The following is a 13018-nucleotide window of genomic DNA, read 5'->3' on the forward strand; positions in this document are numbered from 1 at the left end:
GGTCGTAGTTCGGTTTCAATTATTTCTATTCATACATATCATTGCGATATATTAAACATACGTAAATCGATTCTATTCGCTATTCGCTTTTATATAAAAAAGATTGAAAGTTATCGGAATTTCGTCAGTCGTTAAAAAAAAAAAAGAAAAATAAAAAAGACAAGTATCGTGAATGAATAATCGAAACGGAGTTAGAATTAAAATTGAATTGAAATGTGTGAATCGGTCTTAAGTCGGATGAAAATTGATATTATATGTATTCGTAGTCATAGTGAAAAAAAAAACCGGTCAACTGTTTGAACTGCTAATGAGTTAATTATAGGGTAATAATTACAGAAACAAAATAAAAGAAAGAAAGAAGTAGTGGCTTTGAGGTTATCCTTTATGAAGAAAAATGAATAATCGTGCGAAAAAAAAAAGAAAACGAAAACGAAAACGATATCCGCATAATAAAATTTATGAAAAATTATGCATCCCTTTAATCTTTAATCTTCGTCGAAAGAATTTTGCATAATCGTGTGATATATTCTTAGAAAAGAAAAAGACAAAAAAAAGAAAAAAGAAAAATCTACGTCATTTCTTCTTAAATATTCTTTTTTAATCCGATGATAATCCGACTGGATATTGATTTTTCTCGGGAGCCATTCCAAGTAAGTATTAAGAACCAATAGCCTTCTACGATTCTTTTTCTTTCTTTCTTTCTTTCTTTCTTTCTTTCTTTCTTTCTTTCTTTCTTTCTTTCTTTCTTTCTTTCTTTCTTTCATTATGCCGAGAGCATAGAAAAACTCTTTTATGGCTCTCTCCTCAACTACCTCACGAGAACCATGAAAATAATTAAAGTGTCCTAGCGACGACGATCGGTGTTTAGGCAAGCATTATACATACCGATGAGCAGCCTTATTGACAGTGACACATTTACAAGCAACCTTGTATATCTCGAATCGAGATGCGAGGAGTACGTCGATTATGCGTCGAAGGTATGTATTCACGTGTTTATTGCGTATCACATATGTACATAAATGCACATCTAATTCGCTACGAAGAGGAATTATTTCCGTGCCAAAACTTATTGTCGCTAGAATCGTAAGAACGATGATTAATTTATTTTTCATGTTACGAGATCGATACGAATTAACCGAATGATTCGTTGATCGACCATATCAGACGAACCAAGGAATAATTTAACAAGTGGTAAAATTTATATGACCTTGATGGATAACGAGCAATGGCCTCTTGGAGAATCATCGCTACGCTTCCTGTTTATTTTCGTCACTAAAGCTCTCGATAAACGCCAGACGCAAGGACGAACGTTATAGAGGTGGCCTATGTCTCGCGAATTTGAATCGAATTCGTTCGTTCGTCCTTCGTCTGTTTCAGAGTTCTGATTATTCTGGTTATTAAAATTCCGTTGAATGACACCGGCAATTTTACGATCGATCCTCGATCAAATTAAATTGTAAACTTTGTATTTATTTATTTTTTGCTTTTCTTTTTTTCTTTTTTCTTTTTTCTTTTATAGTCGCATGATCATATAGGTATAGATCTAGGTTCTCATTAGAATGATCAATGTGTTAGAGGAATTCGCGGCAATCACTTTTAACCGAGTGTATTCGAGAGATTCCATGTCTAATCTATGTAATTCTTCGTACGAAATAAAACATAGAGATTTCGAGAAGAGAGCAAAAAAAAAAAGAAATTATAATAGCGGCTATTATGTATCTTTATCTAGATTAAGACAAGAGTTCGCTGAAATAATTACTCGTTAATTGAACGTGACCATTTCGCAAGGATGAAGATAATTCCTCGAAAGAAAATATTCGAGTATTATCCGACGATTTGTTCTCTCCTTTAAAAATTTTCCAACCGATCTATCTCGTCCTCCGTTTGTCAATCAAATTGAAATCTAATACCCCTTCGATTCGAAAAGCATCAACGGCATATTGATATGGGCGTATGCACAAAGAGACGCAAAGAGGCGTAAAGAGGTCTCCTTCACCTTTCATCGGAAGATACGATCATCAAGGCAACAAATTGTAATTGATTCCTTTGCTCTAAGCAAGATAATACCAATGCGGGCAACAAGGCCACGAAGCAACAAAACGTTGCATAACTAACGCCGGTCACGCTTCACGGAGCGATACTCAGAGTTTGCCCTTACCAATTCTCTCGGATGTTTCTGCACTTCCGTGGATCTTCGTTAGATCTTCCAAGATATTCAAAGGTATTTATATTTTTCCTAACGATTACGTAATTATCCAAACTGAAGCTAAAGTCTGGAAGTGATTCAAATATTCAACTTTTTTACGATACCCGACTATTCGTATATTCGTTATAGACGAGTTTTTTCGAAAGTTCGTTCTTTGAAATGAGTTGAAGAAAAAACAAAGAAAAATCCACCGAAGGAATATTTGTCTTTGCGATCCGTCGAAATATTACTACGGTTAATGCTCGACCATAAAATAGTGTGTATGTATGCGGGTCAACGTGCCGCACACATCGATACGAATGACCGAGAAACAGGTGAATATTTCACAAAGCACGATACAAGATTTCTTACGTGCATTAGATACCTATAATCTCCAATGGAATACTAACAAACGCGATTTATCTTGAGATTTATTAGATCTCATTGGATAAGATTTTTCTTAAGATTCGAAAAGATTTAAATGGTTATAAGTGAAGCAACATGTACTGCAAAGGAAACAACTATCGTAGCTCTTAATTTCGAATTTCGTAAATATTATTTGTTCTGACAGAGAGATAGAGAAACAAAGCAAACGAAGCGTGACTTCTATTCATTCCCCGTTCCATGTTTTTACGAAATTAACGAGTTTTCCACGAAATTGATCGAACATTTAAAACAACAAATATATTTTTAATGTTTCGAATTCGATAATTTCGATGCATCTCTCTAAAGTTTCTTGTAATAAGGTAACAAAAAGGAAGGAAAAAGACATAACTGTTGAAAAGCGAGATTGACATCCTTGGACAAATAATAATAATAATAATAATAATAATAATAATAATAATAATAATAATAATAATAATAATAATAATAATAATAATAATAATAATAATAATAATAATAATAATAATAATAACAATAATAATAATAACAATAATAATAACAATAATAATAACAATAATAATAACAATAATAATAATAATATAGTAATGATGATTATGATAATGATAGTGGTGGTAATGGTACTAGTCTATATGTAGGGAGAGGTGAAGTGAAACGTTAGATTCATTCACGCGTTTGCTCCATTTACTATACAGCATTAATTATAGCAAAACCGTGCAATCATTTGAAATATACACACATTTAAAATAAAATATACAATAAATTGGAATATCGAAAATTATTTTTTCCAAACCTGTTACCATGTCATAATGAAAATATGCCGATTCATTTAAAAATAGATCGATAGCTTTGAAAGGATGACTTAAAAAAAAATGATGAAAATATTTCCCACTATGTATCAAAGTATTTCTTTCCTTAAGAATTTTTTCGTATCGTCAGAAACAACGAAAATAATTCAAGTGCTCAAGTTAAGTGAAACACCCTGTATATCGAAACAAGAAAAAAAGGTCCTATGGAAACGTACGTAGAGTGTCCAATGATACTGACGATCTCCTTTAACAAGTTTTACTTGGAATTAAGATCGCTCAAAAACCTAGATCGTTTTTCGTCTCGGATTAAGAACGGAGAGGAAACGTAGATCAGCATAGGAGGCGATGGAAAAAAAAAGCGTTCTCGGCTTCGCGGATTACGAAGACGGATGCTGAGATTTTCTCAATGTCGAAAGGCAAAAAGGTGTGCACGATCGATTTCACATTTTACTCGGCGAATTATCGGAACTCGAATGTCCGTCACACATCACGCGATCATTTAATAAAACTTTGCCGTCTTTTGCGAATATATAGTCGTACTTCCATGAGAATTCACGACCCTGTGATTACGTCCTCTTATCCGGCTACGTGATATTTTTTCAATTTTGATCAAGGATCAAAGGAAAGTTCTGAATCCATATCACGAAGGTAAAACGATCGCACATTTTTTCTCCCTCTTGATCACTTCGATATTTGTGAAATTTTTGAATGAAGGACGAATTATAAGAACGTATTATACATTATCGACGTTTTTTAGAAAGCAAACTCATTTTCAGGCTAATAAATTTCTAGGACTTTGCATATTCACCAGATTTCTATTTAATATAAAAATGATATCTGTTATACCACATAGATATACAAAGTGAATCATGTAAAAAAGAGATCTCGAGTTATTTTATTATTGTACAAATTCATAATTACATTAAATATGCGTTTTGAAAAAGAAAAATGAAAAACATTTAAAATCCATCAGCAGAGATAAATTTCAGAGCGACGTATATCTACGTTTGAATATTACACGGTTAATTATATTATATTTAAATTTAACTATTCAATATAATACGTAGAAAAAGATCGTCGTATCTTGGAAACTTCCGATCTAAAGTCTATTTAGCAGCGTCTGATATCTAAGAGCCTATATGTAAATGGAAACTCGATCCTAAGCTCAATGTCTGAACTATGATCAATATGGACTATGATTCAATATGAAATAAAAAGTAAATACATGAAAAGAAGAAAAGAGAGACGGGGAGAGAGAGAGAGAGAGAGAGAGAGAGAGAGAGAGAGAGAGAGAGAGAGAGAGAGACGAACAGATAGACAGACTGACAGGCAGAGCATGCGAATTAACAAGAGTCACGAGAGCCACTGAGATCGCACAAAGGCACAGGCTGGGTCAGTTGCGAGTTTCTAGGCGATTCGATAGGAACGTAGCGGCACTCGTGTTAAAAAAATGCATTCACACGCACGCACACGCGCTCAAAAGACGAGCGCGAGCTAAACGACGAAATGTATGCCACGCTATCGAAGCGCATCGCGGTGCAACCAGTATCCATTGGGTCTCATTGTAATTCGTAGTGCCGCAAAAACGACACTGGCCGGCTACGTTTCGTGGACAAGAGTGGAGCTCATAAAAGAGGCGAGGCTACTGGCAAACTAAATTCGCTATACCGATTGTTTCTTCGTTTTTTCGTGGTAGAAAAGGTAATGAGATCCTCGTGATCGATCGATCTCATGTGACCCTCTTCGAATAATTTAAATAACGATAAGATATCATGTGTGCGTGCACTCTAAATAAACTTCACGATAATGTTACTTACCACTCAACCTCCCCACCCGCACATCCACACATACGCGCTATTATCGCTAAAATATAGTTATTATTTTTATCACTATGTTGGTACTATTACTTTCATTTTTATTATTGTTGTTATTATTATTTTTATCTCTCTTTTCTCGACATTTACCTAATTTTTTCAAATGTCCACCAGTTATACAATCTGGGACAAAAATATGAATCATTTTTATTCAATTCTGTATGTATGTACAAGAAAATTAACTTATATATTTTGTAAATCGATTATATATTCCATATTTCATTGTACGTAAACGCATGAAGAATCACTTTGAAGGAATTTGATTTATAAATATTATTTATATCATACATCTAAATTAAATTTCACGTTTAAATACAATTTTTCCCATTGATCTTAAATTATTTTCTCCGAGGATTTTTTAAATATTATGTCTTGTACCCTTAGGCATTAGGTCAATTGCCACAATTATCTTATTATTATTTTATTATTATTATTGTTATTAACGCGTTGAATGCCGTACCAATTTAACATAAATGCCTTAATGCCGAAATCAATTATTTCGTTACAGGATGCATATTATGATAAAATATTATATAAAACGATTGAGTTAAACTGTATCGCAATGCTTTATGCATTTATCTTAATATCGACAATCACCCCTATAGCATTCGACGTGTTAAATATGGTTGTAACTCGAATAGGCCCAAGGGCCCTACTCGCACTTTTCAATGGCCACGCCCTTTTTCTCTTCAAATCTCCTCTTCTTCCTATATTCCTTTTTCCTTAAAACCTTGACAGACGCATATTAATCTTTGGACCTTACGACATCAAAAATATACAATAAATCATATGCAGCAGGTATATATAATATATATTTATAATTATTAATTTATTTAATATAATATATATATATATATATGTGTGTGTGTGTGTGTGCGTGCGTGTATGCATAAAATAAATTGTATATTATTATAAATTAATAGAAATTAAAAAGAAAAGAAAAAAAGAAATTCATCCAAAAGGAAAATAAATATAAACGAGACGAAAACAATATGTTTGATCAAATACAAATTTTCAACTGGATAGTTTATAATTTTGTCAAATAATTTTCCATTGGTACAACCTGAAATCATATTAGCTTTCACGCGTGCTTTTTCGTGGCTATATCTACCCCAACTCTTCCGTACACGTGCCGAGAGTATTTTGCGCACGTGATCGCGCCAACTTTTACACAACTAGACTTCGTATTGTTATAATGATCGCTCTAAAGTATTGAAAGCAACTAAAGTATTGAAATAAACGCAAATCCGATGATCTACCTTATAGATCATGTGAAAGCAATGTTGGATCGAAAGTAAAAAATAATAATTCCATCGACGATTGAAAAATACATTCTAAAAACCGACGAACATAAGTAACAGTAATATTATAAAGCGCAGAGGTAACCGAACGACTTCTAGTTCTTATATAAAATCATCGACGTTAAAGTTGCTTCCTTACCAAGAAAATTACGAATCGTTTTCTCTCATTAAATCATAACAGTGCGTTATAAAGATCGGTTAATCCCTATTTCTCACGCATTATTAAAAATCGTACGAGGTATCCGGTTTAAATATCGAGTGAATAGAAAGAAATGAAGTAAATAATTGAAATCGTTTTATTTCTTATTGTAAATATTCCTAGCGTCTAATTTTTTTGCGATTTATTTATGATAAATAAATATTTATCGTAAAATAATTTACGATAAATAAATAAATGAATTATTTAAATCGCATTGACAAATCTGAAAATTATCTCAATAATATTAGAACCATAATGAATTCAGCAGTCGATGTGCCGCTAGAGAATCTCCTTTCCTCCATTACCGTGACACAGCGTGAAACTTAACAAGAATATTTTCTATTTCTGGATGGACGTATCGTATTTATAGATCGTTCTGGATTCTCCCTATGTATTTATAGAAGCGTTTATCGTAATCCTTCCTTTTTCTAAGCGGTCTCCCCGACTGGAAGCGGATAGGAAAGCTGTTCGTTCCAGCTGGTATGCTTCGATACTACCGAAGAACTACAAAAGAAGAAAATGAATAAGCGTGCGTGCCGGCTTCATCTTATGTGTCGTTAAAAAAGAGCAAAAAGATTTTCCTCTGGCATTAATGAGAACTATCGGAGGCAAACATGTACATCCTACACTTTTCGATATTACCGATAACGTCTATGTATTATCTTCGATTTCTTTCCTTAGATCTTGAGATGCGATGAACGACCACGAACATAGATACAGTATAAAGTAATCGCTAATAGGAGACAAGATACGATAAGGGAACACGACAAAGTTTCTTTTCGATAATACTTGGATATTTCATCGGCGCTCCCGACTAAATGGACGAATAAACAAGGATCGTGGAACGCATATTTTCAACGTTTCCGTATTCAAACAAATGCAATATAGATTTTGCATTTCGTGTCGTGCGTAGGTCGAAATATGCCGTTAAGCAATTGAGGAAAATCCAGCCACGGAAAATCCTAGATATGTCACCGCGTTAAAAAAAAAAGATAAAAAGATAAAAGGAGAAAGAAAAAAGAAAAAATAAAGAAGAAAAACAATCTTTCTTTAAAACCTTCAATATAACGTTCGAATAGCGGTACCGATTTTTATCGCTATGATCGTTCATTAAATTATACTATAGATTTAGATTTTAACAGATATTTATGGCAACTTGAAACAATTTTTTTCTTTTTTTGTAAAGCGATGTGAAAAGATAAAATGTGATCATACTAACTATATACTTCTCGATTTAAACTAAATATTACAAGTCATCATGATCCTCATCTTGTAAGAATTTCTGGTTCGATACAAGAGATATTTTCTATTTCTGGACATTCTGTGGTATATTTATAGAGCAAGTCAATAGTGGTCGCAGGCTCTCGTTTTACCAGCGTACGTTGCCTGTGGTATAACGCACATAGGAAAGCGAGATCTTACGTGAAAGCCGTTAAGGCCGTTCCGAAGGAGCAGTTTCTAGACTTGCCAGAGAGAAACCAAGAATCGGAGAGGATCTCGGCGCTGCCACTACCGCGACAACCGTCGACGCCGCTTAAAGGTCGTGGAAATGTCAACAAACGAGCTCCGACAAGGACGTTTGAATTGGTTGCAATCGTTCGTGCAAGAGCAATATGCGTTTTTCACGCTTTTCTCGGCATATTAATGAAGAAAAAAATATTAAATGCTGATTTTAATAAGCTCTCTTCTCTCTCAGATATCTTTATGGATTCCCTTTATGTTATGTTTATTAATCAGATTAACGAAGCTATCATATATATGTTCAATATTAATATCTATTGACAGATATTGAAAAAAGTCTTTGAAGTAACTTAACACTTAAGAAAAATGCTTTTTAAATGACGTCATAAATATCAGAAAATAAATCTTTCTCTTAGCATTCAGTATCAACAAGTGTTATATGTAAGTCTTATATTTATTTCAATTTTATATTTATATTTCATATCGAAATTTGTTCGACGTTTCCAATTTCACGCGGAATAAGATTCGACGGACTAATTTGAAATTATTTATCTACGTTAACGACTAATATTTTAATGAGCGACATTAATACATTTTTCGAAAGGAAGAAACGAACAAATATTATGGTGTAATTTTACTCTTTCTTCGAATAATATTACACTATATAAGTAGTCTTATTTTTTTTTTTCCCCTATACAAAGAGATCTTGTTCAGACCAGTATTCAGATCAGTGTTGTCCGATGACGTTCGACGACGATATCAGCCAAAATCGAGAATGTTAAAGAAGAGCTGTCATCGTTCTTCTCTCTCTCTCTCTCTCTCTCTCTCTCTCTCTCTCTCTCTCTCTCTCTCTCTCTCTCTCTCTCTCTTTCCCCCTCTTCATTTCCTCATAATTTGCGCAATATTTTTAAGAGAAATGAGTGTAACGTAATCCCCATAAAATTATTTATATTTGAATTCTTCTTAATCAAATACTTTCGTATAGAAGATCGTCGTTGTTTCTCAGAATATCTCAATGCAGAACGAATCGATCTTTATATCGTAATCATAGTACATATATGTATTTCTTTCGACGTTACAAACTTTATCTCGACGTCATTATATCGATGCGAAACGTTTTCCCAGAAGCTATTGTATAATATTTTATTTTTCACATCATTTCAAAAGTCGTGTTCGGTGGATGTTCTCGAGACGAGCATCGATGTCTCCGATTCTTGAAAACGATTATGTAATAAGAGGACAATACCTTTTTACAGTAGTAGAACGTTATTGAATATTCGAAGAACGTTTAAAAAATATATGTATGTATATATATATATATACATATTCGACTCGCTAATTTAATATTAACTAATATTAAGTTATTTACTTAATCTTAACTAATAATTAAATTCTAAAATAAAATTTTCTTTTTTATATTCGTCCTTACGATAATATATTTTCTAAAAGAATAATTTGTCAAATTTATCTACGCATATGTATTATATATTGTAATATCATCATTTAACTAACGTTAATGTTATTGTCGAAACATTTTCGATAAAGGCTAGACGCATAAACTATAGTTGGGAAATACTCGAGACGTACGTAATTTTGCGGAACGGCAATACGACGAACGAAGCGTGTGTGCTCGGTTACAGTTAAAATCGATTTATCCACGACCTTATTTCCTCAAAAACGTTGCTCTGTACGACAAACATGCGTTGGCCAAGCACCATTTTTGTACTGACGGATTTTACATGTCCCTCATTTGTTGTAGCCTACGCACAACTTTACATTCGAATAGGTAGACGAAATTGAAATTCGTAAAAGTCTTCAATTTTTCATGAAATCAAATGATTCGAATAATCCATTCGCTGTGTAATGCAATTCGTTCCCAATGGTCTTTTTCTTTTCTTTTTATTATTAGTATTTTTTCTTCTTCTTTTTTTTTTTTTTTTTTTTTTTTTCTTTCTTTTTTGTATAGAAACAAACTCTTAAACGATTCTACAAAATTGTAAATCGAGTCGAAAGTCAAATGTTGCACAATGATCCACAGGTCGGAATCTCGCAATGTCTTCGTCTTATATAGCACGTCGGCTATGCCGTCTGTTGGGAGTTGGTGCTCCAATTTCCTGGACCAAGTCCGTACCAAACTTCTCGATAATCCGGTTACGAAGCTCGCTTTTCTAGTATCACATAGATAGAAAGAGATAAAGGAGCATGTGGTAACGATTCAAAGCGTACTCATTCCATTAAAATGCACGTATCGTTCGATTTTTATTATCACAGTTTCAATCATTCGACCATATGAGAAGATAATTTAACAGAGTCGTACGAACTTGCATATAACCTTGTTCGATCGTATTTCGATTAATTTTAATAAGAAATATTTTGGACATCGTGAACGAAAGATCCTCAAGCGAGTTAACGACGCTTTCTTTCTGTCACGTGTTCGTGTTCTATCTCTTTTTCTTTTACCAAGTCATAAAAGACAGATATAAACTCGATTAAATATATTCCACGAAGGGAGGTTCGTCATTTTTTTCATTCCAATGATTTACATACAATATTATGCAAATAAAATTTTCGACTTTGATCTGATTGTAAGAATAACACCATACTTTGACAAAGGGACTTTGACGAACGACGATCTTTTCAGATATGTAAGTAGTCCCAGCATTTTCTATACTGGTGGTGTCGACGTTCGTCGGAAACTAACATTACATTTCTAGATCAAGGACTACGATTGCTGCGCCTCGCCGATATGGAAGAATCGCGAAACTCACTAATAAAAAAAAAATATAACTTGGAAGGTGACTTATGCTTATCATTGTTGGTTTCTCTTCTTTTTTCTTCTTTATATGTATATATATATATATATATATATATATATATATATATATATATAAAAGAAATGAAAATAGAGTTGACGAAGTGAGGAAAGAAGGAATGGAAAGAAGAAAAAAGAAAAGAAGAAGGAAGGAAGAAAGGAAAGAAGGAAAAATCAAAGGTGCGCTCAGCTCGTCCAACTGTTGCTAAGGCGCCGAACTTAAGTTATTCCTTCTGCATATAGCAGAAATTGACGAGAGGAAATAACAAGACGAAGAAATATTGTAGAAAGCTTAAGGGGGGCAAAAAAAATCATTGAAGAAAATAAATGAAAGTGACTCACTTGACCAGGATCCTCCAGAAACAGCCAAAGCTGGAGCCGTTTGGCACTTCGCTCGCGTACGATATAGTCATTTCCTGCCTGACCGGTCGAACTCTTCTCTTCCTTTCTTCCTTCTTTCTTTCCTTTCTTCCTTCCTTCCTTCCTTCCTTTCTTCCTTCTTTCCTTCCTTCCTTCCTTCCTTCCTTCCTTCCTTCCTTCCTTCTTTCCTTCCTTCCTTCCTTTCGCTTCTCTTATTTTATTTTCTCCCTTTTATTTCTTATTTTTATTTAAGAAAGCGCGACTCCTTTTCTTTTTCGTTCACTTCCTTCTTCTCCTTCTCCTCCTTCTTCTGCCTCTCCTTCGTTTTCGTTTTCCTCGCGTACACCGATCCCTCGCACCGTGTCGTTGGTGTTTCCGGTGGAGAAGCTGCACACTCGCGCACATGCGGCGCGCGGGCCGCTTTACTAACTTTGCCCTTTCTCTTTTTTTATACCTACTCGATCCCTTATAAACTACGATCGAGGGCTCTCCGATTGACCGACTGTTTATATTGTCTACCGCGCTCGGTTTACCATCCGGCAGCTACGTTAACGCGCGATTGGACGAGACCAGCTGACAGGGCGGACCGACTGTCTACTAACTGAGCTCCACTGACGGACGACAGGAGTCATCGGGAGAACGGGGCCCGATTCTGCCACCTCTACCTGGCCCGAACAGTAACGGCTCTTTTTAACCGCGGGACCCCTACCTTTTATTACTTTTTATCCATCACACACACACGAACATACACACACACATATATATATATATATATATATATGTGTGTGTATTTTTTTTTCTTCCTTATATAATCAAATTAATCTTTTTATGTTCTAATCCTTTTACCATTTTCTTTTCTTTTTTCTCTCATCTTTTTTTCCTTTTTTTCTTTTTTTCTTTTGATCAAACGAAAGCTCCAACTTCTGCTCGAAGAAATCTCTAATTCGATTAATCGAAGTCGGGTGAAAATCCATTGATGGGTCAGTTTTTAAAAATCGAACCAAGATATAGAGAGAAACGAAGATATTTTATTAAAAATCTGCGATAATTGTTTATTCGAAACGATGACCATGCATTTTCCATCGTCGAGAGAGAAAGCCAGAGTCGTTGCCCGCCGAGAGAGATTCCTCCGATTGAAGAAAGATACGATGGAAAAGTATCTCGTAGACTCGCTTGTCCTTTCGTATAGTCTCGTAGCAAAAAAAGTGTTTTGCGTTACGTCATGCTTACCGTGCGTAAATAAATACAAACATACGTATGTACATACATACGTGTTCGTTTGGAAAAATGTATAAACTTTCAGCGTAGCATGTTTAATCATTACAAGTCTAATGAATGATCGGAAATTCTTTTTCGGATCGTTTCTCTATATTATCATTATGGATTAAACGAAGATTTTCGATGATTTCGCGACGATTACTTGAATTATTATTCATGGGAAAATAAAAAGAGTTTAAAAAACAATCGATCGAGTCGCATAAATTATTTGTCGCGATCGAATGGGCTTATCTTTCGCTAAAAAAAATATCCAGGAGAATCTTGGTTTGCGAAAGTATTAACAATAAAACATGTGTGTGTACGTGCAATATATATACATATATATATATATATATAT

At 34.1% G+C, this 13018-nt stretch overlaps 1 protein-coding gene across 2 annotated transcripts in view; it reads right to left on the reverse strand.

Moving 5' to 3' along the window:
• Best2 (bestrophin family protein) overlaps positions 1 to 12014 on the reverse strand; it is a 66450-nt gene extending 54436 nt beyond the window's left edge. For both annotated transcript variants that reach the window (XM_035872852.2, XM_035872851.2), the window contains exon 1: positions 11386 to 12014. Coding sequence is in view for 1 of the 2 variants with exons in the window: in XM_035872851.2 (XP_035728744.1) it covers positions 11386 to 11456 (71 nt within the window). In the remaining variant the exon portion in view is untranslated. The remainder of the gene's footprint in view (positions 1 to 11385) is intronic.
• Positions 12015 to 13018: the final 1004 nt, after the last annotated feature.

Source organism: Vespa mandarinia, chromosome 23, assembly GCF_050613455.1.
Source record: "Vespa mandarinia isolate Hongniang chromosome 23, ASM5061345v1, whole genome shotgun sequence".
Taxonomy (NCBI): domain Eukaryota; kingdom Metazoa; phylum Arthropoda; class Insecta; order Hymenoptera; family Vespidae; genus Vespa; species Vespa mandarinia.